We start from the raw sequence: 17,107 nt of genomic DNA, 5'->3' as shown, positions 1-17,107 counted from the left end.
AAAAATTTGAGTCAACCACATCATAATCGCTTAGAAGTTGTAGTGACCCCCGCGCAACTAAACAAAATTTTGCTCGCTTCTGCCACTACTATCTCCAAAAAACCCTAGATTTTCTTGTTCCTCTTGATGATGCCTGCATCGGATTAACTCCAGACTCTGTTCACAAATAAATGTTCTACAAGCAGTAGCGGGGAATCAAGGAAATTGCGTTTGTAGGATGTTCTTCTTGCAACAACTATTTCATCTCAAGCGTCATTGAACAAGCCACCATTCCACTCTGTTAAACTAAATCTATCGAAGCGTTCTAAGCGGAACACAGTCGTAGTAGAGCAGAGTATATTCTCTTCTCACTGGCTTCGTTGGCCTAACAGATTCTTCCATCCATTTTGTTTCGATAAACCCTGAACAGTGCTCGATCTGCTCATTAAAATCACACTTTCCATCAATCGCATTGACTTCATACTCAAGTGCGTGTGTAATCTTTCTGGAACAATGGAAACAATAGAGAGTATGAACATGAGAAGGATTGGTATATATGATTGGTATATGCGATTGTAGTTGCCCAATTGCAGGGACGTATGTGAAAGGTATTGCCACCATCAAAGGCAGGAAAGATTACAATCGACACACAAAATACTTTAATTGTCACCGGCAGTCCTGGCTGACGAGTCTTGAGGTAATTCTTGACTTCTTCATCGATGATCGAGCATCCTCATTCGTGAGTTTGTCAGCCAGCTCTATTCAAGCTTTCTTAGCACTGACTGTGCCAGACACCTTTCCTGCATTTATCTGTTTCAGATGCTTGATTGATAACAATTGTGGCAGCTATCGGTAATTTGTCGGAATTTTTTTGGTTAATTTTAGCCGCTGTTTCTGCAAAACTCATCTGAGGATTGTCTAGAAACCCGGCTATTCCTGGCGGTTTGCTTCTTGTCATTCTTTGTTGCCTCCGTCTTTCCAGTCAACCCATACCTATCCATGACAATTCATGCCCGTGCTTCTCAATACACACACACGGGGGACCACCCTCATTGCACTTTTTGCACCGTAAACGACACGCCCAACACCCGCTGTCGGTCCGCTGTGACATATTGTATGAAACGAATTACAAAAGAAATCTTCAATTATAGGGACCTTTGATAGCAGCTCATGTGTAAGAATACTGTCAATTATACTTCGTACATTGTATCGTACATTATTGATTGACAACAAAAGAAGCGACCAACACAAGCTGATACAACTCTCTTGAAGAGGCAGGTAGTGTTTTGTGTCTTCTATTGGATAGCGATAAGAACCAAACTGTCGGTTACTAAGTAATTCATTAGCTCTTACAAGCGAGATTTCTTTGCGTCTTTCAAGCTTCCTGGTGCTTTAGCGAGCTTTATGTGCATGGATCGGATCCTCTTTCGGATAAGCTTCAGATAGCAACCATTTAAACAAGCAACCATTTAAACACAGGACAATATGTATACTCTGACAACTGCCAAGTGTATTAGTTTGTTGTCACAATGCCGTGTTCATTCACACAGGAGTTGGCATACGGGCCCGCCGTTCTTCAGTGTCGCAGACCTTTCGACTTCACTCTTCTTTTTGAGGAAATCTTTTCACAATACTCCCGTCATGTCTCTTTCTAATCCTTGCCACTATAAGAGTGTTTGTAATTCACAACAAACCTCTCATAGTCCGATGGGGTACACTTCACTCCCTTAAGCTTGTCAGTCAAAATCCCTCAGATTCCTTTTAGTAGATAGTCATATTATACTCCAATTGGAAGTAGCTAATATATTTAAAGATCGCAGTTATAATCTTCGCGATAATTCAGCTCGCCACTCTAGTATTGATTTGCAGTAATCATGTCAGAACTTTTCTTTCGATACCCGCGACCACATTGTCAATGGTTGCCGCGATTTCCTTGGAGCTTTTGTCGCATTTTGAGCATACGCATTCATTTTCTCCCTCATTCATAATTGGCTCATACTTGTGCACCACTGTGCTGCTTAAAGCTGTAACTACGCGGACTTATTGGCTCCTTGCCAACACTGACACAGGCTACATACACATTGCCGAGGCGAGTTCGGTTGCACTCCTCATCCAAATTATTATTATCGTTCTTGAAAGCTGGAGCAAGAAACAGTGTCTTCTTGAAAATGCAAGAATTGCGGCCGAAGAGTTGGCTAGCTTTGTGGATCGCTCGCTATTTGTTTGGCTTGACAAGCTACTCCTTCACGGATATAGACAAAACCTCACATTGCTTGATCTACAACCGCTTGATCAAATTCTAGGTACATTTCACCTAGCGAATGACTTTCATGACATCCAGAAGCGTCCAAAGCGTGAGTATTCATCTGAGCCATTTCCTCTGATCACCGCCCCTGACCTTTCATACCCAGTTAGGCGCTTCGGTCTTCTAGGAATAACTTTACGATGCTCGGGTTCATCCATATTCTTTCCTGTGCTACCACGACTTTGTCTCACTGGCTTCAGCTTTGCACAACCATTCTTGGCCACATCGTTGATTGCATATTTTGAAAATCAAGGATCCACCACTTTAAATGCGGGGTATGGATTGATCGGAGCTTCATTCCTTACATATGCTGGAATTGCGGTAGGCAGGCGTATCCGCCTTTTCTGATTAACATGATGCTTATCGATTTGGATAGATTTCTACTGGATGGTATTGGCATATGTCGTACAAATATGCCACAAGACTTCGTGGTGGTTTAATTGCAAGAATCTCTGACAAATTGATGAGGCTCAGGCATGAGACGGGTCTTGAGTCGAAAGCATTCACTCTCGTAATCGCAGATGTTGACAAATAATCAGTGCTTCCGCATATATACATGAATTGTGGGCGGTGGTTCTAGAAACTGGCTTAGCAACATGGCTGCTCTGGAGAAAAATTGGACCTTCGAGCCTGACTGTCCTGGCAGTCGCGTTGAGTTAGTTTCCATCACCTAAAAATATGTGTGTCTTCTGACATTTCTCTATTAGTCTGTGCCATGGGATCAACCTTTCTCGGAAGCACCTTGGCAAGGCACAGAGAAGAGAATTGCAGCAACAAGGAAAATGCTGTCTTCTCTAAAGGCAATTAAAATGATGGGTGCCAGTCAGCGTGTACGAATGACCATCGAGAAATTTCGGGATCTCGAATTCGTGGCCTCCAAGTCATTTCGTACACTTCTGATTGGAAGTTTAATCTCATGTGAGTGCATCGATACTCAGGATTCTTGACGCGTCGACTAACATCTGTCAAAAGCGTACTCCACTCTCACATTGGCGCCCGTTGTTGCTTTTGGAACATATATCGGCTCCACTAGAGCTACAAATGGGGACTTTAATGCCTTAAGATTATTCGGTTCTCTTATTCTCATCAATCTGCTTGCATCACCACTCATACGCATTTTACAAATTCTCCCGCATTTTGGGGCCGCGCTTGGATGCTTCTCTCGTGTAGAAGACTTCTTTGAGAAGTCAGACGTCATTGACCCCAGAGTGACTGTAGTCGATGGGACCAAGCACGGAAAAGGTGATAGCAAGACTGAGCTTTCAGATGGGAAAGAAGTATTAAACCAGGAGAAGGAAGAATATGCGGTAAAGTCAAAAGATCTTTCAGTATTATCCATGCGGTACGCAAGCTTTGGCTGGGGCACTGAAATAAGTCTGCACGATATAAATTTTGAAATTGCTGCAGGTCAACACGTCGCCGTGACTGGTCCTGTCGGCTGCGGCAAGTCGCTCTTGTTGCAAGCGATACTTGGTGAAGTCGAACTTAAGACTGGAACTATGCATGTTGGAGGTATAGGCATCGGGTATTGCAGCCAAAATCCGTGGTTGGAAAATGTTTCCGCGCACAGAAATGCATTTAGAAGCGCACCCAGCGACAAATCATGGGAGAACTTGGTTGCTGATAGTTGTGATCTCGGCGGCTTATTGAGTATAGAAAGTTCGCATCAGACTGTCGGAAGTGGTGGAGCTAAAATAAGTGGTGGTGAACGCCAGCAAATAGTAAGTCGCTCTCTTGCACGAATGAGACAACGGCTTACAGAGTTTAGGCTTTAGCACGTGCGATTGCAACTCGACCTGCAATCTTACTACTAGATGACGTTTTCAGTGCTATAGATAAAACTACAAAGACTTCTATGCAAGAAAAGTTGTTTGGACGGAAAGGTATCTTACGCGAGCAAGGAACTACAGTTATTCATGTTACTCAAGACCGTAAGCAGGCCTTTGACGAAAATTATGCCATCTCCTAATCCTCTGTAGAACAATTCATAGAAGCTGCCGATATGGTTCTTCAAATAGACGGTGCAGGAAACCTCCAGCAGTTGCAGCCCGTAGCTTGCACAGTTCAGTCCGCGCTGGAAGACAAAATCGAGGGGAAACCAATCAAAGCTACAAATTCCAGCCCTAGTCCTCAATCCCGATCAAAAATTAATCATGCAGACCCAACTAAAATCGCAGATAAAAGGGTCTACCAAGAGTATCTCCTTTCTATCGGGCGTTCAAACATAATCATCTTTTTCATTGGTGCCATCATGTTTGCCTTCACTTTTAGATTCCCAAGTAGGGTTTTTCTGCGATTACTTAAATTATCATAGCCACTAACAGAAATTAGATATATGGGCAGAGTGGTGGTCTGATGCAAGTACTGGCAGCTCGACGAAAAGCGTTGAATACTGGATGGGTATCTATGCATTCTTAAATCTGCTTCCACTGGTCACCATAAGCCTTTGGGCGGCGTGCGTTTATCCCTGGCCTAGAAATGTTTCTAAACTAATTCATTGTAGTCACCTCATGCTCATAATTATTCCAACTTCAGGTGTTGGGTTACACGGTAAACTACTCCGATCTGTCCTCGATGCACCTTTCACCTTCATCAGCACCATCGATTCCGGAAGCCTCATAAACAGGTTCAACCAAGACCTTATGCTTGTTGATACCCAACTTCCATTTCAACTTCTGAACACTGTTTCTGGATTATTTGCCGCCATTCTCCAGGCAATCTTGATTACCATTTCTGCTGTTTCTATCGTTGCTATCCTTCCTGTTCTGGTAGCCGTGCTTTTTTTGATCCAAAACTTCTACTTACGAACATCAAAACAACTGCGACAACTTGATTTAGAGTCCAAGGCTGGCTTGCACACAATGATTGCAGAGATATATGAAGGACTGGTAACGATTAGGGCTCATGGCTGGCAGAACATCATGCAAGGGGAGTTTTACGAGAAGCTGGACAGATCACAAGAGCCAATATATCTTCTCTACATGGTACAAACTTGGCTTCAGTTGACGCTGAATTTAGTAGTTGCCGGACTTGCAGTACTAATGGTTGGTGTGGCTATTGGTTTGCGCCACAAGACAAGTGCCGGAGGAATTGGAGTAGCATTTTTGAATCTGGTGAGTTTGGGAGAATCACTGACACAGACCATTCAATCTTGGACAGCTTTGGAGACGTCTCTTGGAGCTATCACCAGAATTGAAGCCTTTGAGCAAGAAACACCTGTAGAGCCAGAAGTTGCATCGCCAACTGATGTACCCATTACGTGGCCAGCTTCGGGTCAGCTGAGTTTTGAAAACGTCTGGACAAGCTATAATCTAGATTTAGAAAAGCCTTCGTGGAGTTTTACGAGCAATAACTTTGAAAATCAACTCTGGTGAGAAGATTGCGATTTGTGGTCGTAGTGGTTCTGGAAAGTCGACTTTGTTACTATCTCTCTTGGCTCTGATTGAAACAACAAAAGGTACCATATATCTTGATGGTATCGATATCTCAAAAGTCCAACGATATTTTCTACGATCCAAACTCCATGTTATCTCGCAAGACGCGTTCACAGATGGAGAAATCATTCGCGATGCACTAGATCCGGCTGGAAAATTGTCTGATGAGACTATCAACAACGCCCTACATGATTGTGTTTTGCTGAACAAAATCAATGCATCAGGATCTCTCTCTGCCAAATCAGGTGATGTAAATCTATCGGTTGGCGAAACCCAACTTTTTGTCCTAGCCCGAACTATTCTTGGAATCGAGGACTCTAATAAAGGAGGTGTCGTACTACTTGATGAAGCCACTAGCAGGTAAGAGACCACCAATTTCATTGAAAATTAGTGGGAACTACCAGACTGATAAGTATCGATGTCGACACTGAGCGAAAAATAATGAACATCGTCGCCAAAAGACTGCAAGGAAAGACCGTGATCTCAGTTTTACATCGCCTCGAGGCCGCTGTTGAATTTGACAAAATTTTGATTTTGGAGAAGGGCGAAGTGGCACATTTTGGACCTCCAGAAGAGGTTATTAGAGATTCTGATTTATTTTCTTCTTTTAGAAACGGAAGTTGAGCTCGGAAGATGTTGTGTTAGCATACGAACAAAATTGTATCTCTTTGACATTTGTAGTTATTATTGAGCGGGCCCAATATTTACTCTTTGTCCCTCAAGGTAGATTGGGTTATTGCAGAAGAACTTTTGTAATTGATTTTGAGTGATTCAAGACGTCCAAGACCGCGAGGGAATTGGGCTATGAGGATTACTAGAGAGATTTATTTCGTATTTCTATAGCGTAGAATGTTGTGGGTAACCTTGCCAATCGAGATTTATCATGAATTAACCTATCACAATGAGCCATTGGGTGAAATAAAAATGCTGCCACTAAAACGACTTGCAGAGAGACTCGCCAAACACAGTGGAGTTTCTTTTAATATTACTGAAAACTACAGCGACGCTCTATCAAAACCAAATCAGGGCATCCATACTGCAGGAAGAGCTCACACTCAAGTGCAAGTTGAAACGTAGTCCATGACTTTTCGACTTCGTGCATCAATTCCCTCATGATAAGACGGCGTGAAGCTTGACAGCATTCATTCTTCAATGAACTTCCTAGGAATTTGGATTGACTGGACTCGCTACTAGGTGCGTCGGAAGTGTAGCGAGACTGGCTTTATATGTAGGCTTTTCTCTCTTTCGCTTCACCTGCACTTTTGTACCGCGGATCGCGCTGTGAGCGAGCCAACCAAGTTTTCAGTGGTGACCCTGTGGCTCCAAGACCTTCAGACGTCAGTGAGATCTCAGGCTTCAACGATCATCTCATATTTTCAAGGACCGAGTCCTGAATAACAGCCTTGGGCAGCATTCCAAGTACACAGAATATTTTTTTGTCTCGCCTGCTTTAGCTCAGAGCTCGATTGAAAAGACACAGGCTCAAGAATTGAAGGCAAAATCTTTCGAGTCTGGATCGCCACTCACTTTGAAAATTACATATCCCGAGTCTCTTGACTCATTCTATTTCACCAGGTTGAAAACCCCAACGAACCACTGGGTCCAATGGAGATCGACATCAAAGTCAAATCAGCCAGTGTCAACTTTCTTGATCTGCTCACGACCCGAGGACGTGTCGACACCCACAGACCCATGGGATGTGCATGTGCAGGTGTGGCGACCCGAGCCAGCTCAGATAGTACCCTCCATTGTTGGTGCCGACTGAGAATATCGATACTTCGACACCGTTCTACGAGTACTATGTCGATTCGCTGCTTGTCATGGAGCTCTAAGATTAGTTTCGAGGAAGTCGAGAGCTAATATGACGATTTTTGGCATTATAGGTTCTGCGAATCTCGAGGCTTTTTGCTCACTTGTGGTGCAGAGGAGTGGACTTGAGCCAAATTCTTCATTGAACGAGACAGATGGAAAGAACCTTTTTGGAGCGGAATTCTTCATGGGGGAGAGAAGAAGACAACAATGCATGTACAGGAATAGCCTCTCCGTGCGAAGTTCCCTTAGCAAGATACTCACACAGTAGTCCCGAACTAGATTGGAGTATAGTTCACGTGCTACGCAGGAGCTACTCTGTCATTTCAATATCACATTCCAATATGGAAATCTTGCCGTTTGGTTGCTTTCATTTTCATACATTGTGACGATATATCATATCATCAACTACCATCACTTTCGACACCGACACGATCATACCCGTCATTCGGTGATTGATAGAGTGATTCACTCTTAAGTAGTGAAATTGTGCTAATAGCGACCTCGGGACGAAGAAACCTCGTTTATTTGGTGGAAGTAGGTAGATATTTTGCTATTAATTAAACTTATTAACTCTGTGAATAAAATATAACAAGTGACTATTTATTATCAAATATCAAAATTAATAAACTTCGTCATTTGAAACTCACTTGTAGATAGGTAATAAGTATAACACATTTATATACATGAAAAATAAATATAATAGCATGTTTTAGAAGGTCATTTTATATAGGCAGGTAGGTGGTATTGGTGACTTTCGGTTTCAGTGATTTTCCCTTGAACCTGGGGTCACTTAGCCGGGATTTATTTCTCGAGGACACTAAGGAATCTGGCATATCTGCAATTTACAACCCCCCTCATCAACAAAGTACTTCACGCCACACATCCTTCAAAGGCGTGAAATCTTAGGAAATTCCTACAGAATCACTGTCGCATATGGCTCTATAGCATTTTGATAACATTCACCTTAACAATCACGATAGCTAAAAACGCGTTCGCCCTTTCGTCTGTTTACGCGTAGCATTCAACTTTGATTTCGAGATGGCACCCGAACAGTCCGCATCACCGCCAGGAAGGCGGAGAACAGGTGCAAATAGGGAGAATCAATACTTGTTTAACTTAGGAGTCAAGGGAAGGTTAGTGGTTAATTGTTCTTTTGTTTATACATCATTAAAATAGGACTAGGAAAACTGGGGTTGAACTCCCAGATACTGGAATTCGCGATGCAAATGGCTTGGAGCCAATGGATGATTTATTTTCTCCCGATAAACCTGAAAGTGTTAAGACGGCTAGAAGCGCAAATGGACCACGGAGAAACGCGCTGGAAGACGCGACAATATCTAGTGAGGAGGATATGGATATGGATGGAGAAAGTATGTTTATATAACCAGAAACGCGCCAGCGCGATTGGCAATATTGATGTTCTTCTAGATACAGCCCCGGAACCTACTGAAGTTTTGAATCAACGAAGACAAGATGCGCGATTGGCTCTGCCTATACCGAGATCGAGGTCGCCTTTAAAAACACACCTACAGTCGCCAGCCCGCAGGCATCCATCATTCGGCATATCTTCCCCCGCCAAAGAAGCGTCTAGTGAAGCCGATAATACGGGTCCTGTCCGACGAAAGTTGGATTTCTCAGCCGAAGATATAGCAGTCGAAAGGAAACAGGCAACGAGTGCTCCCAATGGACGAGGAAAGCCAGGACGCCCAGCACTAGGTAATCTCACGAATGGCACTAGACTGTCACCTGGCAGACGCCCTCCGCAAACTTTAAACGAGAGTAGCGATGGTATGGAGAATCAAGACGACAGTGCATTGGAGTTCGAAGATGATTCAAATCAATACAACGCTCCGGATGACGATGATGACGATGCTGTTGTCGATGCGCTCGAGGGAAACTCAGACTTGGTAGAAGAGTATGAAGAACAAGAAGAGGAAGAAGAGATCGAACAAGAGGATGAGCCAGAACCGGAACCTTCCCCGCCCAGAAAAGTAGCAAGTAAGAACAAAGGGAAAGGGAAAGGGAAAGTGATTGAGGGGCCAGAGCCAGAGCCAGGGGAAGTACCGGAACTAGAGCAGCCCGCACCAAAACGGAGAGGCAGGAAACCGAAGAATTCGGCTCCTCAAATCGAACCTGTGGAGGAAGAAAGAAAGGAAATTAAAGAAAGACCTACAAAGAAAGCACGACGATCTGCAGAAGCTGTCGGAGCACCCGAACCTACAAAGAAAAAAACTGGAAAACCTGGAAGACCGAGTAATGCCTCGAAATCCACCACTGTACCCAAAGCAGCGGCGAAACCGAAAGGTCGACCAAAGATGGCCCCAATATCTGAGGTGGATTCGCCTCTAGTTCATCGTGGTCCCCCTATTCCCAGGAAGAATGGCCTCTATATTCTTCGGCGCGAAACCGCATTGGGTGGTACTGGTATGCTACGAACAAGATCTGGCCGTAACTCAATGAAGCCTCTCGCATTCTGGAAGGGTGAGCACGTCGAATATGACGATGACGGAACGGTGCCAGATGGAACCCACGGTGCAAAGATTCTGTTACCTAGCATTAAGGAGGTTGTTCGTGTAGATGAAGTAGAGCAAGAAAAGCGCTCGAAACCGAAATATCAAAAATCTAGCAAAAGCAAATCAAAGAAGAGGGCGCGAGAGGAATTGGATGAAGATTCGGAGACAGAAGAATGGGAATCCCAACCTGGCCGCATTGAGGGCTCAGTACGAATATGGGATCCGGAAGATCAAGTTGGAGAAAATGCTGCAGAGAAAGTGGAAGAAGTCGCTTTTTCGTCAGCTGCAATCAAGACTCGCGATATTCCAAATGCTTCGTTCAAATTTGCCAAAACCCTTACATTGCCCTTTTTCGGTTCAGGTATGGTTGACCTCGAACCTGGCGCTGTCAAGAAACCAAAGAATTCGAGGAAGATGCAGATGGTGTTTTTTGTGTTCTATGGCAGAGTCGAAGTTTCGGTCAACGAGACGACTTTCAGAATCGGCAAAGGTGGACAGTGGCAAGTCCCTCGAGGTAAGCATCAACTTCACTAATTGCTCATTTACTCAAATACTAAGACAATATAGGAAACTTTTATAGCATCACCAACGATTACGACAAACCAGCGAGAATATTTTTCGCGCAAGGTTGTGAACTTAGAGATTCGGAAGGCGGCGCTGCTCCACCTGCAAGTCAGTAATGTACAAATAATGTAATTGGTGTCTACTTGTTTTCCCTCGTCTTTTTGCAACTTGTGCTTTCACGTTTGTGGTATGACAGGGTGGAAAAATGGGCTTATGTTCTCACGTCTGGCTGGGGAGTTAATTGTTGAAGGTTTTTTGATGATACCATGCTTCTTAATCATCGTCAGCATTGTCATATGGACATCAAGTGCACTGATATGTCCATCCTTTGGGGTGTCTATGTAGCGAATGAAGGGATTTTACCCAACTCTAGAAACGTCTCGCAACGTAAATGCCTCGTTTGTTTTTATAATGACATCATGCTAGATTGGACGTGAAATTAATGGGTGCAATAGGCGTATAACCATGACCTGCGCACCGGGAGTTGTTCGCTCGCCAACCCCTGTAGATTCATGAAATAAAGTAATGTACGCGAAATCGTCGCGAAACGCGTCTTCCTCAGATTCCCAATCAAAAGAACGCCAAAATCGACAAACTTTTGCAACTTACCAGAATCAATTCAAATATGGCAGACTCCCAGATGGAAGTAGATGTTGCCCTTGAAACCCCCGCATCCGATGTATTCATAGCCCCCTCGATAAACCAATCTTTACTACTATCCGGTGCTTCATATCAACATTATTCAGATGTTCCTCCGTCACTTCTTCCTATACCCAATACTGATGCTTCGAAACCTGATGCGCCTCCAGCTCCAGGCCCACCATGCGCTTTAGGAATTGACGAAGCTGGGCGTGGCCCTGTTCTTGGCCCCATGGTATACGGACTATTTTATTTACCATTACCTCTCTCCGATCCTTTGCTACGGAATACACATCATTTCGATGATAGTAAAGTCCTTACACCAACCGTTCGATCCGAGCTTATGGAGAAACTCTGCACGCCAGGTTCAGATCTGTATACACAGTGTGGTTGGGCGGTCGACGTTATGTCGGCGAGAGATATTGGTGCCAACATGATGAAACCAGCAACATACAATCTGAATGCCCAGGCTATGGATTCTACTATCGCATTGATTCAGGGTGTGATGGATAAAGGTGTCAATGTGAAGGAAATTTATATCGATGCATTGGGAAATACAGTTACATATCAGAAGAAATTGGAACGGATCTTCCCTACAGCTCAAATCACAGTTGCTAAGAAGGCGGATAGTTTGTATCCATGTGTGAGCGCGGCAAGTGTATGTGCAAAGGTTACCAGAGATGCTGCTCTAGAGTCACTGTATGAAAGCTACGTGAATAAAGATGGAGACCATCAGATGGGCGGAACGGAAGAGGACAGTTGGGGCTCGGGATATCCATCTGATGCTAGAGCAACTGCATGGCTAAAACGCAACATGAATCCCATATTTGGATGGGGTAGTGAATGTCGTTTTAGTTGGGGGACGACGAAAGACATGTTAGATCTCAAAGGGATTGCGGCTAAAGTCGATTGGCCAATTGAGGAAGACGACGAGACGAGTAGGTTAACGGATTTCTTCAGTGCGGATAAAGATAAGGATACGGATGAGCTGGGGTCATGGTTTGGAAGCTCAGTGGGAACGGAAGTCTTTTAGGATAGGTCTTTTTGCTTTGAGATCTGCTCGGCGTTTTGGTGGGAGGCAAACATGGAACGTTGCCATACCTTGGTGTGAATACATTGGATTGGCGTTTGAATCGCCTTGTAAAGTCGAGATGGAATTGCCTTAAATTGTTGAATACGGTCCCACGGGTACTGCATACACACTGCCACAAGTGGTAAATCAAAAATAAAAAAAGATTCAAAAAACTTAAGATCCTCTAAACTTTCTAATGTCATGAATTTTAAAGCAACATCTGAAAACATCATAAATTGATACAATTGGCATGTTTCAAAGACTGCGAGTGTGAATATTGATATTGATAGGTAGTTCTGTTTCCTTGGCGACAACCAATCAAAGATTTCAGGGTAAGTAGGAAGCTGGAGCCTGTAAACATTAGCGCAAAACTTAATTTCTATCAACAGCTTCAAAAAAAGTCGCGTCTCTACCAAAAAGTTATAAGCTTATTCTAAGCTTTAACTTTTTCCCTTTCCAAGAGCATTAAATTGCGCTCTTTCTTGATTTGTTATCACTGATCAAGAGTTCTTTCTTTTCCCTTTAAGTTCATCTCAATTAGAACTTTGTAACGAATTGGAATCCGTCAACATGTCGCTCTTCGGGAATACGAATCAAAACAAGCCATCACTCTTTGGTGCACCGCAGACAACAGGAGCGGCTACAGGTGCGAGTACAGGAGGTCTTTTTGGTGGTTTGGGAACGACTGCGACTAGTCAGGCGCCATCATCGGGAGGAATGTTCGGTGGAATGGGAGCTACAAGTCAACCACAATCGACTGGAGGTCTTTTTGGAACAACAACAAGCCAACCTCAATCAACTGGCGGCCTTTTTGGTGCAGCTAAACCTCAACAACAATCAGTGACAGGATCCGGTGGTTTATTTGGAGGACTTGGAGCAACTCCAGCAGCAACACAACCACAACAAACAGGCGGTCTCTTTGGTGCGACTACACAACCACAAACTAGAAGCAGCACAACCGGAGGTCTCTTTGGTAATTCTTTGGCACAACCACAGCAACCGCAACAAAACACTGGTGGACTTTTCGGAAATACTACCACACAACCCAACCCTTCAGGATCAATGTTCGGACCTACTCCACAAACTCAACCTCTCTCGCAATCTCGACAACAAAATGGAACAAGCGGTGCCTATTTTGATACTATATTGGAGAAGAGTCGTAAGAGAGCACACGATGAGGATTCTTTGGGCTTACAATTAGGTTTGGGGGATATCCGCCAGCGCATGAAGAGACTGGCTCCTAGTACCCAAGATGGCTCTGTCGATGGACGAGCTCATTATCTATTGGCAGCTTCTGGCGTAGATCCAGGCGCTGCGCTCAGAGATTTGAATTTATTCACCGCTGCCACGGGAAGACTCGATAGGACAGCGCCTGCAGAAGCACCCGTTGATGCGGATGTCGAAGCATACCTTACACGCCTGGAAACGCAAACCACAATGAGCATGATATCTGAAGGGCTGGCACGATCTGTTCGAGATTTTGATGATTTCCTGGAGGAGAATGTTGCCATGGAATGGAGCGCACAACGCAAGAGAATATACGAACATTTTGGAATTAAGCCCAGAAGAGAACAGACAACGGGGCCATCAGTAAGCTTTGCAGCTACGGCTACAGAATCTATGGGCGGTTTTGGTCGATCAAGACGCGGCAAAGGACTTGCTCCTGGAGCATCTAAAGGACCTGGAATTCCGCGGGCTAGTGTTTTTGGAAAATCAAGCATGCAGAGATCTGTCATAGGAGCTATTACTCCAGGCGGAACCGCAAACCGCACACTATTTACCGATATAGAGAAAGCAGATACGAATGGGTCGGCACCAGTTCCAAGTGACCGATTTATTCGCGAGAAGCAGGCTCGATATATCGAGAAAGTCCAGAATCTCAATGGTGCTAGACTAAAGAATCTTCACTTCCCAATTGCGAACGAATTCTCAACTGTTGTGTCCCAAAGTGGTGAACAGCATTCTGCAGATGTTTACAGGGCATATAGGTGCTTGATGGAAATCGTTGGCGAAGATCCCGACCCGGACAGACTACAACTCCCTGGCGCCGTCAAACAGAGACAGTTTGCAGCTGCATACCTGGATGACAATCTAAACTCAGCTCAAGCGGCCGATTTGAAAAAGCGAATACTCAGTGGATCACTGCGATATCTTGAAAAGGAATTTTTCGAGAACGTAGAAACTATTGTTGCCAAAAATCCCAGGGAAGCACTTGTGGGTGGTAAGCCTAGTCCTCTCACAAAAATCCAAGGTTATGTTCGTCTGCGCTCAGCCCGTAAAGACCTTGCTACAGACATCTCCGCTCTACAAATTGTCAATGATGATTACGTCTGGGCAGTTGTCTTTTATCTCCTAAGATCTGGCCACGTTGAGGAAGCCAATGCTTATGTCCAAGGGAATAGGGAAGCATTTAGGGTAATTGACCGAAGCTTCATGTTTTATATCGCAGAATATGCCAATAGTCCAGACAGAAAATTAAGTCATGATCTTCAAAATCGTATTCAAAGCGAATACAGCCAGCGAAATCGAATCTCCCCTGAAGGTTCTATCGATCCTTTCAGAATGGCATGCTACAAGATAATCGGTCGCTGCGAACTCCACGTTCGCGTTCTGGATCAAAACATTGTCCAGAACCAGGATGACTTTGTCTGGATACAATTTGTCCTTGCGCGCGAAGCCAACCGAGTCGATGAAATTGCCAGCGATGCATATGGACTCGCCAATGTACAAAAGACATTCAAAGACATTGGCGCCCGTATGTTTTCCAAGGGAAATGAAAATAGTGGACCATTTAGTGTGTACTTTGTGCTGTTGGTACTTTCAGGCTTATTCGAAGATGCAATCGACCTTCTTTATCGCCATAGTATTTCTGATTGTGTTCATTTCGCCACGGCACTTGACTTTTACGGTTTGCTCCGAGTCTCAGATCCAGATGTTGCGGAGGGTGGATTCTTAAGTTACACAATAAGACAACAACCTCAGATAGCATTTGGATTAATGATGGGATTTTACACTGCAGAATTCAGAGCTGCTAATGTCAGTGCTGCCGTGGATTATCTCACCTTGATCTGTCTTAACAGTGACCTTAAAGGCGATGCTGGTTCAAAACAAGTCGCATTATGCCACGAAGCTCTTCAAGAGCTGATTTTGGAAAGCAGAGAATTTGCTTTGTTGCTTGGAGATATCAGACAAGATGGAAAGCGTCTAAAGGGAGTTATCGAAGAACGCCTGGAACTTATCAATCTCAGCAGCGCGGATGATTTCATGAGAACAGTTACGATACAGGCAGGAAGTGTCGCGGACGATAATGGGCGAACCACCGATGCAGTCTTACTTTATCATTTGGCGGAAGAGTATGACACCGTCGTTAGTATCCTTAACAGAGCCCTTAGCGAAGCTATTGCCGTGCCTGTAGGCCATAGCCCGTTGCGATTACAACCACTCAAGCCAAGGCCTGGAGATAAATCTGGAAGAGAGGCCCACACCAGTCTCAGTCTTACGTCAATTGATGATCCTTTCGAATTGGCTACCATCATGACGAAGCTCTACTCAAATAATCGCATGTATCTCAACAAGATTAAGCAAGAGAACCGTGCAGCTTGCGAGGCTTTGTTGAATATCTGTCGTGCCAAGGAATTTGTTGAAAACAGACAATGGGCTGAAGCATTAGATGTAAGTTTTGACCTTTGAAATTTTAGATCGTAAGCTAATTTTATTTTTACTATAGGTTGTCCAGAATCTTGACATTCTTCCCTTGAGCGCCGAGGGCAATCCAAGTGCAGTACGAAGTTATGCCACCAAATTTTCATCGCTCTCCCAAGAAGTTGCAAACACTATCCCTAGTCTTTTGACATGGACAGTTTTGTGTTGCAACAACCAAAGAACTTCCCTTATGAATGCCCAATATGGAGGTAATGAGGGTACCAGACGACTGATGATTAATCAATTGAGACAACAAAACATGGACTTGACGACTTATACCAGTCAATTGAGATACAGATTTCCTGCGTCTCTTCATGAAGCTCTTGCGAGGGCTCAATCGGAGTAAGGGAATGAACATATGACATGAGCTTATAAGCTTGAATGTATATTAGAATAGCACAGTGGGAAGAGATTAAAAGAGCATTTTGAGTTTTAATTTGGATGGACCGAAATGAAAACACTGGGGTCTGTCTACTACTTTTGTAGTTGATTTTTACCGTTTCTCATGAGCAAATGCATAGATGAAGAATGAATTGTGTTGCTTATTAGAAGATTAATTACGAGTGGTTAATGAATATAGAACATCGAGATTTCAAATATATGACCAAAGTGATGTTTTGATTGGTACGCCTATGCGGGAATGAATACTAATCGGGGCATCTCCCCGTGTTATTACAAATACTTCTTCAGAATCTTCACTAGAAAGTAATCTGGGAATTGTCCGTCCCCTAATTGTTTGGTGACACCATGACTCTCGCAGGGGATTATTACAATGTTTATATGGTTTGGGGGCATTGATAGCAAGCTCGTGGCAGGTTAATATGAAAGTTGATATCAATAAACCCCTTATGGTAGATACAAGCGAATATTTACGAAATAATAGCAGATAAGTGCATACGGGTTCTAGAATGGCATAGCACAACTAGCTATTCTGTAAACACTCAAAAGACCATGATATGTAAAGATTTGTCAAATGAAGATAAAGGTTATATTGCGGATCACTTCCGTAATGATTGGCATTCAATTAATATACCTAGTAAGCTCTTTCCAAAATGATCTTTCTTGACATCAACATTCCCGGTATTTT

The 17,107-nt window shown here is 43.8% G+C and overlaps 4 protein-coding genes across 4 annotated transcripts; all 4 read left to right on the top strand.

Moving 5' to 3' along the window:
- Positions 1 to 1,894: 1,894 nt before the first annotated feature.
- Positions 1,895 to 6,342, top strand: EAF02_007500 (uncharacterized protein; the record flags this gene model as incomplete). The annotated part of the gene is made up of 10 exons (XM_038903548.1): positions 1,895 to 2,333; positions 2,391 to 2,605; positions 2,992 to 3,202; positions 3,257 to 4,005; positions 4,053 to 4,215; positions 4,264 to 4,563; positions 4,616 to 4,739; positions 4,788 to 5,557; positions 5,742 to 6,078; positions 6,132 to 6,342. 10 exons carry the CDS (start codon positions 1,895 to 1,897, stop codon positions 6,340 to 6,342), a joined length of 3,519 nt encoding a protein of 1,172 aa, XP_038757027.1.
- Positions 6,343 to 8,568: 2,226 nt separating this feature from the next.
- Positions 8,569 to 10,723, top strand: EAF02_007499 (uncharacterized protein; the record flags this gene model as incomplete). The annotated part of the gene is made up of 4 exons (XM_038903547.1): positions 8,569 to 8,663; positions 8,713 to 8,900; positions 8,959 to 10,557; positions 10,611 to 10,723. 4 exons carry the CDS (start codon positions 8,569 to 8,571, stop codon positions 10,721 to 10,723), a joined length of 1,995 nt encoding a protein of 664 aa, XP_038757026.1.
- A 509-nt stretch (positions 10,724 to 11,232) lies between these two features.
- Positions 11,233 to 12,279, top strand: EAF02_007498 (uncharacterized protein; the record flags this gene model as incomplete). Its single annotated transcript, XM_038903546.1, has 1 exon — positions 11,233 to 12,279. The coding sequence occupies one exon, from the start codon at positions 11,233 to 11,235 to the stop codon at positions 12,277 to 12,279; it is 1,047 nt and encodes a 348-aa protein (XP_038757025.1).
- Positions 12,280 to 12,888: 609 nt separating this feature from the next.
- EAF02_007497 (uncharacterized protein) lies at positions 12,889 to 16,366 on the top strand (the record flags this gene model as incomplete). The annotated part of the gene is made up of 2 exons (XM_038903545.1): positions 12,889 to 15,990; positions 16,046 to 16,366. The coding sequence occupies 2 exons, from the start codon at positions 12,889 to 12,891 to the stop codon at positions 16,364 to 16,366; spliced, it is 3,423 nt and encodes a 1,140-aa protein (XP_038757024.1).
- Between the last annotated feature and the right edge of the window lie 741 nt (positions 16,367 to 17,107).

Source organism: Botrytis sinoallii (genome assembly GCF_014898435.1).
Source record: "Botrytis sinoallii strain Bc 23 chromosome Unknown BSIN_012, whole genome shotgun sequence".
Lineage (NCBI taxonomy): Eukaryota > Fungi > Ascomycota > Leotiomycetes > Helotiales > Sclerotiniaceae > Botrytis > Botrytis sinoallii.
This window is presented reverse-complemented; position numbering and strand designations above follow the sequence as displayed.